The 18,334-nt window shown below is 37.0% G+C and overlaps 1 protein-coding gene across 1 annotated transcript in view; it reads left to right on the top strand.

Annotated features, from left to right (window-relative positions):
* The first annotated feature begins 8,279 nt into the window (after positions 1–8,279).
* Positions 8,280–18,334, top strand: part of LOC149257535 (uncharacterized) — a 198,926-nt gene continuing 188,871 nt past the window's right edge. Inside the window, exon 1 of the mRNA XM_089414417.1 lies at positions 8,280–9,011. Within this exon, the coding sequence (XP_089270543.1) occupies positions 8,513–9,011 (499 nt within the window). The 5' untranslated portion in view covers positions 8,280–8,512. The remainder of the gene's footprint in view (positions 9,012–18,334) is intronic.

Genomic DNA, 18,334 nt, shown 5'->3' with positions numbered 1-18,334 from the left:
CATTGCATACATTGCAATAAATATGGACATGATGCATCCACATGTAAGGTGCCTTGGGACAAAATTGAGGAAGAAAGAAATGAAGCCAAAGGTAAAACCAATGACAAAGGGAAAGGTGAAGCACCCGAATCCGCTCACTATGTTGTGGCACATTGCAATATTGGAGTAATTGAAGACTTATTTAATGCTTCACTTGCTTCTTGGAAAAATGATTGGTTGTTTGATTTAGGGGCAACTTTCCAGATGACTTTTAGAAGAGATTTTTTTGAAGAATTTACTGACAATGTTGATGGAGCAGTATACTTTACAGACAAGTCAAAACTCAAGCCATTAGGGCTTGGCACCATCAGGCTCAAACTGCCTAGTCTCCAAGCTTTCTTCTGCGTGATGTTTTATATCTCCCGGAGTTCAGGATAAACTTGTTGCCTTTAGTCCACATTCGCCAACAAGAACACTCCATTCATATGTTTGATGGCAAGGTTGAGGTTAGAAAAGCATCATATCACATACTTGTCATGATGGTGATAGAAGAAGAAAGACTTATGAAGCTGCAAGGAACCTCTGCTCATGCACATAACTTCTCATACAGTTCTCGTTATGATGAAGGTACATTTCCATCAAGTCTTTTATGGCATGCTTTATTTGGACACTTGAATTATGACAACCTTCGTATGTTGAAGAAAAGTGGTGTTACTGGTGTGCCTACAATTCCTAGGAAACTTAAGTAATGTGATGATTATATCTTAGGAAAGCACAACAAACAATCTTTTCATGATTCACATTCTAGAGAACATATAAAACTTGAACTTATTCATTCAGACTTATGTGGCCCAATGCATGTTCCTTCTGCAAATGGAAATAAATATATGATGACATTTATTGATGACTACACCATAATGTGTTAGGTTTATTTATTGAAGAACAAATCTGATGCTTTTCAAACATTCAATAACTTTCATGCATGGATTGAAAATGATGCACAATCTCGTATTGGCTATATTCACACTGATAGTAGAAAAAAATACACTTCAAATGAATTTGAAAACTACCTTCGCAAGCATGGGATCAAACATCAAACAATTGTGCCTTATAATCCCCAACAGAACAGAGTACCTGAAAGAATGAACAAGACAATCTTAAATATGGTATGTTCCATGATGTTTTTCAAGAATGTAAAATTTTATGTTCTGGGCTGATTTAGTTCTATGTGTTATGTATGTAAATAATATATGTCCATCTAATGCTATTAGGAACAAGACTCCTTATGAAATGTAGTATGGCCACATTCCTTCGGTAAAGCATCCCAGGGTCTTTGCTTCCACCTGTTATGCCTTGATACCCAAGGAACAAAGAAACAAACTTGGTACAAGGAGTTGTAAGTGTATCTTCTTGGGGTATTCAAATACCTCCAAAGCATACCTTCTATATGACGAAGTTAATAAGAAGTTTGTAGTGTCTAGAGATGTGATCTTTCTTAAATCTTCCAAGGATGATAATGTTGTTGAGCGGCAACTTGATCGCTTGGATAGATTTGGACATGCTAAATATTTTCAAGAATTTGATAATGAGATTCCACATCTTGAAGTGGGGATTCCTATACTGGATCAATTTGTGGAATCTTCTTCTGAAGCACTCTCTCCCCCTCATGAAGCTCTAGCCACTGATGACACTTTGAGTGATGCGATTGACATATTTGGGAGACTAAATCTTGATTCAGCCTCAACTCAGTAAACTGAGCAGGCTAGGCCATCTCAAAGATGTCCTCCAAAATGGCTGACAAAGACACTTGAAAGTGTTCATCTTGATGAGGTTGGAAAGACATGAACAATGAGCTCTACTAGACAGAATGGAGGTGATGTAGACAATTCTGATTCACCTCTTGATATGGATGTTTCTTATGATTATGAACTGAATTTGTCCACATATTTTGAACCAACTTTCTTCAAAGAAGTCACTTCTCATGATGAATGGAAAGAAGCGATGCAAAAAGAGTATGATGCCTTGATAAAGAATGGCCCTTAGAAATTGGTTGATCCTCCATTGGGAACCAAACCAATAGGATGAAAGTGCGTTTACAAGAACAAGTATAAAGCTGATGGCTCACTCGACAAGCACAAAGTCAGGCTTGTGGCAAAAGGTTTTGCACAAAGGGAAGGGGTTGACTATGACGAAACTTCCCCCCCACAACAAAATGGGCTACCATCCTGACACTCTTTGCCTTGGCAGCTCAAAATGGTTGGAAAGTCCATCAAGTGGATGTAAAAATTTCTTTCTTGAATGGAGATCTGAAAGAGAATGTTTTTATGTCCCAGGCAGAAGATTTGTTATGAAGGGTCAAGAACATAAAATATGCAAGCTTGTAAAATCCTTGTATGGCCTCAAGCGAGCACCGCGAGCCTGGTACGAGAATTTAACGGAGGATCTTCTGAAACTCAACTTCAAACATTATGATCTTGATGATGCAAATTTGTTTGTTAAGAAAGTTGGCAAAAGAATTGTATATCTCGTGGTGTATGTAGATGATCTTTTGATGATAGGGAACAATGAGAACTATATTGCATCCATAAAGAAAGAATTGAAGAAAGGTTTTGAAATGACAGATTTGGGGTATGTTCACTACTATATTGGTATTGAAGTAACTCAAGATCCGAAGTTTATATTCCTCTCTCAGAAAAAGTACATTGGAGATCTGTTGAACAAGCTTAGCATGGCTGAGTGCAATCCTTTGACTACTCCAATGGGACAGAACTTAAATCTCACATCCATTGAAGGAAAAGAATTCGAGGATGCAACAAAGTATAGACAACTTGTAGGAAGTCTCAACAACTTGACTACTACCAGACCAACCATTTCATTTGCTATTGGAATCCTCTCCAGGTTTATGCAAAAGCCTTGTGAGGGACATTGGTCTGCTGCAAAAAGAGTTCTAAAGTACTTGAAGGGAACTCAAGACTTTGGACTTAAGTATACATAGATGGCCGACTTCAGCTTGATTGGATACTCTGGTTCATTCTTCGATGGAGATAAAGAAATTGGGGTATCTACTTCAGGTTATGTTATGAGTCTTGGACCAAGAGTTGTCTCCTAGAGGTCAAACAAACAATCAGTTCCAGTAGATTCCACAATAGAGGCTGAATATGTGGCAACAACTGAAGCAACAAAGGAAATTGTGTGGCTTGTGAAAATTATGGAATATTTGCAGGTGAAATAAGCACATTCAACTCCACTCATGATTGATAACACTTCTGTAATAAAGTTGGCCAAGAACCCAAATTTCCATGATCGAACGAAGCACATCAATACAAAATACCATTTGATTTGACATCATGTTGAGGCCAAGAAAATCCATCTACGCCATTGTTCCACAAATGAGCAGATTGCAGACATCTTCCCCAAAGCGCTTGGAAGAGAAATGTTCGAAAGATTCAAAATGATGCTTGGACTCACCAACATCCCTTCAAATTAAGGGGGGGAATGTTGACACCTAATCATTGGGATTAGGTGAATATGTGTAAAATAATGTAAATAGAAAATAAGGAGAGTTGGAATATGAAGAGACACTGGGAGATGAAGCCCAATAGTCTCTCCCTCCATGTATATATCTATGATCAACTTTAATGGAAAAACACAATTCATTTGAGGAGTTACCTATTGGCCTGACACAAGGAAAGAACAAAGTTACATTTTTCACATGTTGAAACAGATTCGAGCAATAACACCTCACGACTGATTTAAAAATATAAGAATTGGGCAATAAAACATTGCCACAAAAAGTGGCATACATAAGTTTAGAAAACCCTAGCAAATGTAAACTCAAAAGGAAAGGCACAAGGTACCTTGCTAACTCCTGAGAGAGGCCCAAAACCAGCCCACAAAAAAAAACAAAAAAAGGGCATCAAAGGCCATTGAAAAACCCACAACAACAACGATTTGTCCAACATTGAAGACATCCTCTGAAATAGGCAAGAAAACGCAGCGAAAGGAGGTAGAGTCGCGACACAACCATACACACAAGCAAAACCGGTCTAGAGATGATGACAACAACGTCAGTGAAAGCTAAGAAGGCCACAAAAAACATGTAAGAGGCCACCAATAGAGCAACTAAAAACCCACAGTAGATAAGTCCCAACCAAAAGATGTCGACAAAACCCTGACAACAAAAAGAAAAGGCACAAACTAGAGGGTTGAGCAGTAAGTTCGACCCCCCAACCCTTCGCTCCTTCAACTCTTCCCACAGTGGCCATAAACAATTAAATGATAGTGCAAAACCTTGAGCAGTGAACCCCGGAGCAAGCCACGACGACAGAACCGAGTGAAAATACACACCTAACACATCACAGATGGAGCACCACGAACCAATGACAAAGCAATGCTTGCAAGGGAGGAATGCCATGGGGAATGGGAAAAGGGAGGTGCAAATTAGAATTAATATGTATATATATGAAATGAGCTTAGATCCATCTTAATTTTGTATAAATCAAGCATTAAGAGGGATCAAATAGGAGGTTTGCACCTTGAGGGATTTGATATATATATATATATATATATACTCAATTAAATTACATTAATTTTTTTTTAGAATTAATATGTATATATATGAAACCAGCTCAGATCCATCTTAATTTTGTATAAATCAAGCGTCAAGAGGGATCAAATAGGAGGTTTGCACCTTAAGGGATTTGATCTCAAGACTTATAAGATCGATAGTAAAGATGGATCTACCGTGGTTATACATAGATATGTCATTTTTCATATATATATATATATATATATATATGTATGTATGTATTTTTTTGGTAGGTAAGCACCCACGGGGGATTTGAACCAGTGACCTATCGGAAGGAGTGCCTTAACACACACACACACACACACACACACATAATGTTTTAGTAAGCATTCTACATCTTAATATGGGGAGATGTTCAACTAAACTCTTAAATTTAAGTTAAAAATATAATTTCAAATAAATTAAAATTAAAAAGAAATATACAATATATTTAATATCACTTTAATAAATAAACATACAATTAAAAATAAAAATATTTCTATATATAAAATTATGATATATATATAAAATATAAATAATAATTATAACTATTATATTTTAAAATTTCATACACAAATTTAATTAATAAATGTATAATACAAATTTATTACTTACAATTTTTTTTTCTTTAAACTATATATATATATATATATATATCAAAAAGCCAAGAGTTAGCCTAAAATTGCTTTTAACTCAACCAAAATTCTTACCTTCAGCTCAACTAAGCCTGACATAAGGATGCCCTTGAGGGTAAAGGAGGAGATCATCTTGAAGGATAAGAATAATATCAAAAATATTATTACTTCCAAATTTAATGATAAGTTGTGAGAGCATAAAGAGTTAGAGGGAAAAAGGAAGCTAAAGTATTATAAAGAGGTAATCAACCCTAATCTCGAAGACCAAAATTATCTTTTTGCCATGATTAGTACTAAAAAGAAAATGAATATTGCCCAGAATAGGACCATTCTCTTGAGCTTCAAAGTGAAACTTGTCGTTTGCGTATTCCCAAAACACCTTGGGACTAAAGAGTTTGTCACCTTTGGGTTGCGAAGAGAGTTGAAGATGAAAAACCCTTTCTCTTCGATTGCCGAACTCGGGCGATCTAAGTACGATTCTCTCTTTTTTTTTTCAACCATAAATATAATTTTTTAAAGAATTTTAATTAATCTCTTACTTTCTTAAGGTCTATAGACCATATTGGTCTTACTCGATGTTAATCATTGTCATCATTATATATAATATATATAGTATTTTAAATGAAAAATGTCATACATATAGGCCTTGTTTAAACATGATAAGTTTTGGAGTTTTTGGCTCCAATATGGCCTGATTTTTTTTGGTCAAATCTTGATCTTTGTTGTTTAAAATGAGTTTTTGAATGCATATGTGGATTTAACACCCAAACCCTGAGGCACTCAAATAATGGAGAGTTCACAACTCAAACTTGTGATTCCAATAAATCACTGTCATATTTTGAACAAATTAGACCCAAAAATATGCCGAAACACTTTCCAAAACGTATAATAGATAAACTACTTACTATTGCACACATTTACCTAATTAACAATGTATAAAAGTTTTATGGGTCAACTTTAACTTAAGAAAAAAAAGGAATTATAAATGAATGCTATTAATGATAATAAGGAACTCATTAGGAAGAAAATGATTAGAATTGGGATAATTTCAAATTCCTAGGAAATTGGTGGGTGAGAAGCCACGTGGCATGAATATAATTGTTTAAATTTATTAAAAATAATTGACCATTTTGCTAAATAAAATTTGCTTATATATAAATGAATGTTATAAATAATAATGATGAACTTATTAGAATTGGAATAATCTCAAATCCCTAAGAAATTGGTGGGCAGGAGCCACCTGGCACAAATATAATTTTTTAAATTTATTAAAAGTCATTGCAACTTAACAAACTCTTTAATACACTACAACCATTGATAAACATTAAGATTAAGCATATTCTGAGCATATTCCCTCGAGAATCAATCTAGGCCTTCAATTAAAAAAAAAAAAAAAGTCAACAAATCCTCATCCACCTTAAGTTGAAATAAAAAGCCTTCCACAATTAAAATTAAAACTCCAAAACCAAGTTAAAATTAAAATATTTTATATATGAAAATGTAAGATTTATTTATTTTACTTGGAAAGAAGCAAAACTAGGTAGTATGAGTAAACTATTGGCCTGATCATCCGAGATAATATATTATATATATTATACTAAATAAATAATATATTTAATATCACTTCCAATAGTAAATAGATAATTAAGAAAATTTCTATGAAACATTAAAATATAAATAATAATTATAAAGTAAAATTCATTTTACCTTAAAAAAAAAAAATATTTATAATAATTTTATTTTTATTTTTAATTAAAATTATTTATAATAATTTATTTTTTATTTTTAATTAAAATTAATGCTATAGTATATTTTTTTTTATAGGTTTTAAAGGGTTCTAAATAACAAAGATCTAGATTTGACCAAAAAATTTCATTACGTTCAAGTAGAAAACTTCAAAGCTTATAATAATTAGACGACTTCTAAATTATATATATAAATGATAATTTTCTTTTAATATATCTTATTTTTATTATATATTATATAATATGATAATTTTAATAAAATTAAAAATCAAAATATTTATATATATAAAAATTGAAATTTATTTATTTTATTTGGAATGAAAACTAGAAAAAGATTTTCTCACATTTTAATAAAATTAAAAATTAAAATATTTATATATAAAAAATGTGAAATTTATTTGTTTATTTTACTTGGAATGAGCGCACGAAAATTTCGGCAATATCTCCCCAAATTTCATAAATAGTAAACCACTTAAACTATTAACCCAAAAAAACCGAAAATAGTCCAACTCATGAACAATAACTAATAACAATATCAAATAACTTCACATCTAACACAAAATCACTTAAACTAATCCTTAATAAGAATATAGTTGTTTTATGATGATGATGATGGTGGTTAACGTCCACTGAGACCTATAACAATATAAATAATTAAGCAAAGTCTTTCGGTAGAAATCAAATAAGAGAAATTTTTGGCCAACGTTTTTCAAACCAACAATAACTAATAACAATATCAATTAACTTCACATCTAACTCAAAATCTCTTAAACTAACCCTTAATGAGAATATAAATAAAAGAAATTTTTGACCAATATTTTTTGAACCAACAAGTATGATTCATCATCAAGACTAGAAACTTAAATATAGAAATATAAATAATATTATTCAAAATTAACTTTCCAGAAAAAATTGATACCCAAAATTAGAATAAATCTCTATTATGGAGTCGTCTACCGAGGCGGAGGAATTACCCAGATGAGAAAAGCAGCCGGAATCCGGGCAAAAAATCTTGTAGAAGCGGTGTTTGAATCGTGTTTTTGATAGTGGAAATGAACTTACCACCATTTACAACACCTAAAATTCTGAAGTTTAACAACTATCACTTGGATTTACAAAAATCCTTGCCAAATTTTCTCTAAATATAACTGGAATTTTCATAACTTTCTGGGCAAATCCTCTGACTGGTTAGACTACGGCATCCCTTAAAAAAAAGAGGAGAGGGGAGATTCAGTTTTATGATGCGCTGTTTGCTCATCTAATTTACCTCACCTTACAAATAAGCTATATGGAACCATAAAGATGGCACAAAAGTGGGCTCCATGGAACCGCAGGCTACGTATGTTTTCATGACACCAACAGTAACAGCAAATGACCGTTTGACGCTTTGTAATAAAATCTCAACTCTCAGAACTAGGCCGTGTTTGACTTCGCAACGTAGAACCGATCGAAAAAAGTCGGACTGAAACCGTGGATTCTGCAACGACACCTGGACATAAAATCTCAATTCTTTGCAGGTGGAAGGATTCGAGCTCGCAACGTATTACCGGTCGAAAAGTGAGACAGAGACCCTAGATTATGCAAATATGAGGGGGAGTATTAGAGGAAATGGCGCCACCGGGGATTGTGATGAAATGGAATTAGATGCGAATGGAGCATCAGTTCCGAGCAGCCCAGGCTGTTTTGATTCTGCTCTTTCAACGCCCGATGTACAGAAACCACGTTTGGATTTTGAAACCCTAGAAACCCTAGATAGTGTGTCCTTGGAGCCTGTGGGACCTTCGCAGGGAGGAGAAGGTTTTCCTTACGCTCCAGATGAATGGCCAAATCCAGGAGATAAGTGGAAATGGAAGGTTGGAAGGAGGAGGAATGCAGCTGGGTTTTGGGCGGACAGGTACTTGATTTTGCCCAAGACCCTGCAATGTGGCAGGAGGCAAGTCTGGTTTACGAGCAAGAGTTCTGTAGAAAAGTATCTCAAGAAATCGTTTCCGGATGCAGATCACCAAACTTTTTTTGATTCCTTTCAATGGCAAATTCCATGTACTACTCCCCTTTCCCCGACCTCGGCAGAAAACAACAATGAAGGTAAATGCTTATTCGAAGACTAACTATTTTGTATGTTACATACGTAATTCGGTACTTTATTTTCTACTATTTAATGAGCAGAGAAACACATTACTGGTAGCTAGGTTCAGCTAAAAAAATTTCAAATCATTTTGTTTATCCCTGTTTGCCATGTTCTCTGTTTGGAATAAGGAATAATCAGATGTACTACATTGTCGTATTACTTCCAGTTTGCCACCTAACACTCCCAACTTCAACTTCTGCCGCACTTTGTACTTTCTATTCCTGCCGCCAATTTTTTCTTTACTGCACTAATCCATTTTTGTCTAATAGCACCTCATTTGTAGTCCATTGCTCCCTGCATTTGCTTTCTCTACATTTTTGTTTTGCATAGGCTGTTATCTTGCATCCCTCCCATCTCCTTAATATTTTTCATCTTGTCAATTGTTACTATATTCTTCGCATTCAACAGTAACTAATTCCTTGTCCGCTTAATCTCCAAGCTACATTTCTCTCTCCCATCCTTTGTTGCTTGTTATCAGTAGTAATCAGAGTGGATTGTTGCTAGCACTTTCTCATTCTGCCACTGTCCCTCTCTCCTATTGCTTTTTGTTGTTAATGCCCACTTCGATAATATCTAATGGCATTTGACTAGAGGATATTGTTTGAAGGCTTGCCATTGTGGACAACAATTGGAATCAACCAGTAATAATGTGAGAGTGCTTATCGAAAGCAAAATTATCAAAACCAGAACTGGAACAACCAAAATATGGACAAAAATCTGAACAAGGAATTGATATTATAAAAATACATAAATATTAAATTTCTATTACAAAATTATATATTCATTTGCATCAATGCAAATCTAAACCATTAGAGACTAAGTAACATTGGACACAAAATATGTAAGGTTGCTCATGTATACAACATATGAAGGTGAACATGGAAAGACTCTTCATTGCACATTCTTTTATACCGTTGATGAGGATGTCTACCTTGGAGAGCTACATGTCTAGTGTTGGAGGGTTTTCCTTGACCATTTCTCTTCTTTCCATGTCATTGATGAGGATGTTTCACATATGAGGAGATCTAGGAGGTTCCAAATCCTAGATCTAAGGTTTTATTGCATATTTTGAGGGGTGACCTAGCTTTAGGAGCAATCAACTTTTGATAGAGTGCTTAGATTTATGTTAGATCAATTCCATTAAATGTACAATGGGTGTGAGATTTCTAAATTGTTGTCTTAATAAATATTTTGACAAAAATTGATGGAGTTAAGGTGTTATCAAAATCTGTTACTGGAAAACTCTCGCCATGTTTTGACCACTTGTTTTGAGGAGCACCCCACCTTTATTGCTTGAGCACTTTGTGGGGAGATTATTATTGATGTATGCCCATGGTGGAGAGTGCCCTAGCTCTTAAGTCCACATGGCACACATTTTTATGCATTATTATAGGACTCTCACCTTGGAGACCTACTTGTCCACTCTTTGAGGGTTCTTACTTGGAAATTTCACCTTGGAGAGCTAAAACTCCACTTTGGGGGAGATATAAGAGGTTTCAAATGCTAAAAGCTAAATTTGGAGGCCAAAAGCTAGATCTGTGGTTAGGGAGGCTAGAAGTTGAATCTTTGACACATCTTCTCTCGACTTTGATGGAGACATCCCACCTTCTTGGAGCTTTCATGTTAGAGACTTGTACATGTGGCTTGACAACCTAGTTATTTTATTTATTGTTGGTAGGTAGTTGGAGGATATTGTTTATTCACTCCTCCCTAGGTCAGATCTAGGGTCTTGACCCTAGGTGTTGTTATTTTATTTTAGATGAAGATTGAGCTCAAACCTATGCAAGTGTTTGCTCTCTTTATCATTTCAAACGGTTGGACTTTTGGAGTTTCCCCTCCTTGCAGCTGAATGGATACATCTTTCTTGGTGCATATCTGATGTTTAAGAGTTCTCTCCTTTAATGCATGGCTGAATATTTTGGTTCTTGAAGCTTGTAATGGGATGGATTATTTTACATTATAAAGGCTAACAACTTGATCCATTTGAAGAGTACATGTACTACTTAGAAGGAGCCTAGTGGGGTAACGCTTCTTTTCTTCCCTTCCATCTTAGTTTTGGTGTTTAATAATTTGTATGATATAGCTTAGAATACTTGCAAACTTGTCATCTCCAATTATAGGGTGAAGTTAAGTTTCAAATTGAAGGACCGTACTTTGGAGCCCACCCTTGTGAAATTTATGCATTTATTTCCAACAATATTGGGGTAGATCTAGTGAGCTTTCATGCTTCATTTCCAATGCTAATTACAAAAGAAAAATAAGTCCTCTTGATTCCATTTTCCTTGTTGAATTGGCACTACTCTCTAAATCCCTCCACCACTCTTTTGACTCCTTTGAAAAAAATACAAAAAACATTGCTTTATTAAAGTTACTCTCTTATCACATTGTGCCTCATTATCTAGCTTTAGTAATCCTACTTCGGTTGACCCCCTTGAGTTGGAGGAGTGTTGGCCTAAGGTGAAGAGGATAGGTTGGTGAAGTGACAGTGGTAACCATCTTGGTATTTCTCTCTTGAGTTGAACCTTGTGGATTAAGGATTTTATCATTAAGTGCAAGTTGGGGAGGTAATATTGCTCAAGGTGAAAATGAAGAGTAATCCTTGATATAACAAAGTGTGGTAGTATAACATTTGGATGTATTCCTGCTTCTCATGCGAGTGATAGTGGGTAGCCTTCCTAAATTGCACAAAACTAATACCTTGGTTCTTGGAACTTCACAATTTTGTGGGTTAGATTTTGTTGTAACAAAGCCTACATCTTCAATTCTTTAGTGGTGGTTGAATGTAAGTATGCCAACCTTCAATTCCCTTTAAAGCTATTACATATTGCAACATTCGGTCACCCTTCCAAGCTCTTACAATTTTGCTTCTCCACAACTAGCAAGAAGCCCACTCAAAAACTTAGGGAAGATGAGTGAAATGAAAAATAGAATGAAAGCAATTCAAGTGAATGAGTAATTTAATCCATAAGGAACCCTAGCAATGGCTTATGCAACTTTTTAAAACCTTTTTTTGATTCCTATAAACACAAAAAAGCCCTAATTTTGTTGAGGGCATAGTAGCTCGATGTGAATGTTTAGGGAGATTTTTAATGCTCTTGGTGTTGGTATTATTAGGAAAAATACTGAGAGGGGGGGTGAATCAATATTTTTAACTTTTCATTTCATATTCTAAATCCCGTACGCTACTGTTCTTCATGCAACTCGCTCATTTATGCGACTCTCGTGGATACAAACAATGTATATCCAATTAACTTAATTTGACATACCTTTCATCAGTGAGTTAAATTAACCAATACATTATTAATCCATTCACCATCCAAGATGCAATAAAAAATAGATAAATCACAACACATAAGCAACACACATAGAACCCCAGGATTTTAGGTGGAAACCCAATGTGGGAGAAAACTACTGCTGCTGTTGTCCTTGTCTTCTTTCTTAATACATAAAAAAAATCATCATTACATTTTTGTACTGGTGCAAAAGTCTTACTAGTACGCAGGCATCCACCTGTAGGAGGCTACAACCACCACTCGTTCTCCAACACCCACCGGAAGGGACCTACAACCCCCTGAACTCATTTACCGACTCCTACTGGAAGGGAGATCCTACCCCATTTTTGAAGGTTGTAACCATTATTTCCTTGTGGACCACATTTTAGAATGTTTTAGAATGAATCAACCTATCAAGCAATCATCAAACTACTTGGCCACCTTTCATCAAATTTTCATACTGGACCTGTTACCCACCACTTTGTGGGTGATATTCCTAGGAGAATTTTTTTCTCCAAGATGGTCCTCAGTCGATAGCCAACAAACTCCTTGCAACCACCAACTAGCTCCTTGTGCCACTCTTCTGCCACCTGAGCCAGCCATGTGGTCCCTCACCCATCTGTTATGATCGTATGTTTGAAGATGGGCCTTCCGAACCTAAAGGTATGCTTTGTCATTTGGTAATTGAATATTGTAGTTTGCTTATCATGGACACTTCTGGGCATGAATTAATGGGGGGATTCATCGAAAAGAATGGGCTAGGTTTGTGCTCTTGTCCCTTAGACCCCGTTTATATATTAACCTTGGATTCTAGTCCCGTGGGATCTCTTTTACTGACAATTTGGATTTAGGGATGATATTTTCTGGGAAACCCTAATTTTGGTTGCGTGGTCCTGCTCCCTCATCCACATATACTGCCCCCTTTCCACTCATTATAAACCCATTCATCATTTCTCCCACTTGGGTCCACATTCCTCCACTGGGTCCACATAGGGTTAGCTCTCCCGTTCCCCTTGCCCACACCTTGGGTTAGGCCTGGAATGATGCCCTAGAGGTTGATGCAGCTAAGAAGAAAAGTAAAAGCATAATTTGCCATATTCAATAGGAAAATGTACCACAAAATGCAAAAGATAGCCAGGACAAACACATTTAGCATGTGGGCAAAAGCCAATACATGAGACCCGATCATCATGGCCATCACCCTGGTTCCTACAGGCTCTATGAGCCCCCTTCATCATATAGGAACACATGATTGTCCCAACCCTTGGTGTGCAATGAACCGCCCTACCTTAAAAGGGGGTATCCACTGCTATATCTCACACATCATGCTCTTACCCCATTGAGCCTTGAGCAGTTAATTAAAGAAAAATCATAAAAATGCAAAACACATATAAAGAAGGGTGGAAAAATCAAGGCTGGGGCACCTCATGTACCATGGTAGCATGTGGCCCAGGGTTGCCCCTTCTCATTCCATATTCCATTCACCTCTTTATCACATGCCACCACCTTTTAAAGGATGTACCTCCCCTTTAAAAGTAGAAACCACCTAATGGGATACTTGGTTAACCCCATTTGTAGTTTGGAGACATTAGCACATGCCAAAACCCATTATGGAAGTGAAACCATTATGAAGTCCCCACTCGTGGTGCATGGTTTGTCATAAAAAAGCAAAAGGCATATAAATAAGGGTGGAAAAATCAAGGTCGGGGCATCTCATGTACCCCGATTGCTCCCTCCTATACATTATATACCCAAGTAGGGGCTTCCCTCTTCTGAACTACCCTTTTACCCCAGCATGTGGCCAAGGGCTGCCCTTTCTCATTCCATACTCCATTCACTTCTTTATCACATGCCACCACCTTTTAAAGGATGTACCTTGAACATATAATCCCCTTTAAAAGTAGAAACCACCTAATGGGATACTTGGTTAACCCCATTTGGAGTTTGGAGACATTTGCACATGCCAAAGCCCATTATGGAAGGGCGGGCCAATATGAAGTCCCCACCCGTGGTCCATGGTTTGTAAGCTCTTTTACTAGATTTCCTTGATGACTTGTTGTACTGGAATGCTAAGGGACGCATTAGATCTTATGTAGGATTGCAGGTGGTCTCCATCTTTGGTTTGGTCTCCCTATATGGAGTGCTAACCCTCCAGAGCGCTGCATTGGCACATGTAGGGTGTGTGTTGAGAGCCATGGGCCTCCACAATAGTAGACAACACTCCATGGATCCCCAGAGATGTTCAAAGATTGCTCGAGATTCACCTTTTGGACAAGGAAGATGCACCTAGCTCACCTTTGCCCACCCAGCCCCACAGATGTACCATGCATTTGGCAGTTGACCTAGGACTTGTAAGACGATGTGGCATCACCTACACCATCATCTGAGCCCTTACAGATGATCTACAGACATCTTCGACTTACTTGGAGACCTGTGAGGTCATAGCCATTAAGAGCACCACAGGTCTATTATGTGGAGAACAAGGGGTCAACCCCTTGTCCATTACTTATGGAAGTCCATCTCATCATTTTGGCACTTATGGACTTCATCAGGCCTCTTAGAGAGCCCAACGACATGCATTATTGATCATTCAACCTCTTGGGAGGCTTATTATTTTATTTGTGAGCTAGTTTGGTGGGCTTGTCCACCAATAGATAGTTATTTGCACATTATTTTAATTGATGGGCTAATGTGGGCTCAAATTAGGTAATTCAAACTCCTAATAAGTGCATAAATAGGAGAGACATGAATTCATTTGGATCATCACTTTGCAGTGGATCATTCTTCTCTTTAGAGAATTTCACACTTTGTCTGGGAGGATGAATTGGAGCATGGATGAATTTTGATGTTTGGATTGGACTCATTGGAGTATTTTATCTTGGAGCTTCTTTATTGTCAAATTGTTGATGGTTGGATATGTTCTATTACAGTAAATACACACATTTAATGCTATTCTTCTTTTACCTTTGTCATATGCATTGAATGGGATTTTCGCTATACTAGGGCTAATTGCTGCATTGCATAATTGTGAAATTGTGGAATTATTGTTTCTATATAGCATCTCTCAATGTATGGGCCATGTATGTGAATGAAAACTCCTAGGGATAATTCTACTAGTGAATTTATCTCGATAAGTCATCTCTTTTTGCAAAGCGAAGTATAAAAGCTTTGAGGTCACTTTTTCTTGCCCTAAAGGCTAAGCGAAGTAGTCCTTAAGGCCTCCTTGACCGAAATACTAAGTCCTTTCTCATAATTCTCCTAGACTCCATTCTCCGCAAGGGATTGGGCACTAGTCTACCAATAGGTGATCACTCAAGGAATAAGTCATCTCTTTTTGCAAAGCGAAGTATAAAATCTTTGAGGTCACTTTTTCTTGGCCTAAAGGCCAAGCAAAGTAGTCCTTAAGGCCTCCTTGATCGAAATATGAAGTCCTTTCTCATAATTCTCCTAGATTCCATTCTCCGCAAGGGATTGGGCACTGGTCTACCAATAGGTGATCACTAAAGGAACAATTTTCTCCACCTCTTCTCTTTCTCTTCTAGGTTTAGCCAAGTTGGGTCACCTAGGGCATCACTTTCTCGACAAAATAGCCATAGAAAAAGTTCGATCTCCTAGCCTCTATTGCGCTGGTGTGCCTTCAAGGCCTCCTCCAAATTTGAAGCCATTCCGACGGTGGAGTTGTGAGATATCTCAAGCCCTAGCTCTGAGATCAAACTTTGCCCTGGTATTCCTTAGGCTAGCACCTCATAGGATCAATTTGACACCTTTAAGTGGAAATTCTTGCTTTGATCCTTTCCCCTTCCTTGTCTGGCTTAAGAACATCATTGGTTGCTAAATTCTCTCTCCTTAATTTAGGTTGGGTCCACTTTGTCTCGTGTGGTCCCATACCTTTGAAAAGTCAATCCTTAAAAAAAGAAACATTCTGAAAGTCAAGTTCAATAAGGATTTTAGGAATGGGAAACTTCTTTACAAGGCATATTCCTTTAACCTAACCCTCAAATCCTCACCTCCTTATCCTAGAAATATTTTTACCTTGCTTGAAGAGCAAGTAAGCACCATTCTTAACCCCCCTTCTAGGAAGAGGATCATTAAGGTCACTTCACATCCATTTGTTGATTCATCCTTCACAAGTGACTTTCTATATATGGGTCTCCTCCCATCGGTGAAAGTCCGTAAAGAGTAGAGAGTCTTAGCTGAGGTGACAGTGGGCTAAATCTCCATTATTGCCCTTGATCTAACAGTTGTCTTCTTAGGAATCCCTTTTAGGTCGCCTGCTAATTTGATCAGTAACATTTTGGCGCCGTTTCCAGGGAGGGAGAAGGTCTACCTCCCTAGTGAATCATTGAGGAATTGATTCATTGATGACATCTACAAAACATTTCTTTGGTGACTCCACTCGTTGTCCAAACCCCTAGTTTACTTGAATGCAACAACATTCCTCCTTTAACTAGAGTTGTTGCAAAAAGGGGAGAGCGAACTCCATCACTTGTTGGAACCACCCTTTTCCCTGAATTTGAGAAAGTCAGTAATCCATCCCCAAAGATGCGATCTAGTTCTAACACTGACCCAAAACAAGATCAACCCAAGATGACCAAAAGTGAAAGACACTTGGTTAGTGTTTGAAATTGAGTGATGATCCCAAACCACTACCTGAAAAATATAATCGATGGTTACCCACACTGTTGATAATATCGGCGATATTCGAAAATATCGCGATATTTTCGGCAAAACGATATATCGCCGAGAAAATATCGCGATATTTTCAAAATATCGGCAAATATCGGAAAATATCGGCAAAATATCGCGATATTTTGAAAATATCGGCAAAATATCGGCTATATTTAAAAATTTGAAAAAATTATTTTTTATGCTTGCCGATATTTTGCCGATATTTTCGCCGATATTGCCGATAAGATATTTTCTGGACCCTCGCCGATATTTATCCGATACCGATATTTTCAACACTGGAACTTACCCAAGTTCAAAGGGGATGCTACTTGGACTGCCCATGGTTTTATTGAGGAATTCTATTGGCAAATGCCCCCTTGGACAATCTTTGATGAAGATAGGCTCATGATGCTTTTTGCTCTATCACTTGAGGGACAAGCAAGAGACTAGTACCTTAGCCTTCCCCCGACATGCATAGAAGACTCCGATGACTTTGAAGACCTATTCATGAAGACTTTGAAAAATTCTACCAAATAACCAAGGGAAGGGAAGATGTACGAGGATTCATTCAAAATTTGCTAGGGTAGTGAAAGATATACCTGATCATTTGAAACCATCCGAAGCTAATATTCTTGATAAGTTCATAAAAGCGGTGGGTGGCCACTTAACCTATGTGTTAAGGGACAAGAAACCCTCGACATTGACTGAAGCCAAAGTGATAACAATGGAAGTTGAAGAAAACATACAAATCTCAAAGGTAGATATCACTAACCACCCTAGAGCTAGAGTTGAGGTCAAGATGGAGAAGTCCAGAAGAAACTCTCTTGGCCATCCTCAAAAGAATGGACAAGTTCACTGAAGAAGTCAACGCATGTGAGAGGGTTATCATGAACAAAATCATTGCTTTGGAAAGGGCCCAAAAATCTAGTTATATCCCAGAGGGAAAACCCTTTCCCAAAAAGAAAAGTGAAGAAGATAGGCTGAGCTCTTCTCAATTCCCAAACACTTTGGCTCCAACTAATGCTGTTGAGCCAGACCCATCGTCTGAGGATGAGGAAAGTGAAGAGGAAGAGAGTGAGGATGAACAAATTGATGAGCAGGCTAACCTTGTGGAATCTGACATCTTCAACATTTTGCTAGGAGGGTCATATACACATCCTCCCATTAGTGAGGTCACCCTTAAGGAGGAAAAGGAAGAATCTATTCTTAACTCTGATAGCAAGGGAAGGTTCAAAGGGGTCCAATATTCACGAAAGGAAAATAATAAAGACCCGATAACCTCTAAGGAACCATCTAAGGAAGACTCATTGCCTAAGCAACCCATCCCAAAGAGTCTCTTC

The sequence above is a fragment of the Pinus tabuliformis genome, chromosome 6 (assembly GCF_031772625.1).
Source record: "Pinus tabuliformis cultivar Carrire ecotype Pingquan chromosome 6, CPIR1, whole genome shotgun sequence".
Lineage (NCBI taxonomy): Eukaryota > Viridiplantae > Streptophyta > Pinopsida > Pinales > Pinaceae > Pinus > Pinus tabuliformis.
Note: the sequence above shows the minus strand (reverse complement) of the source record. Positions and strands in the feature narration are given on the sequence as shown.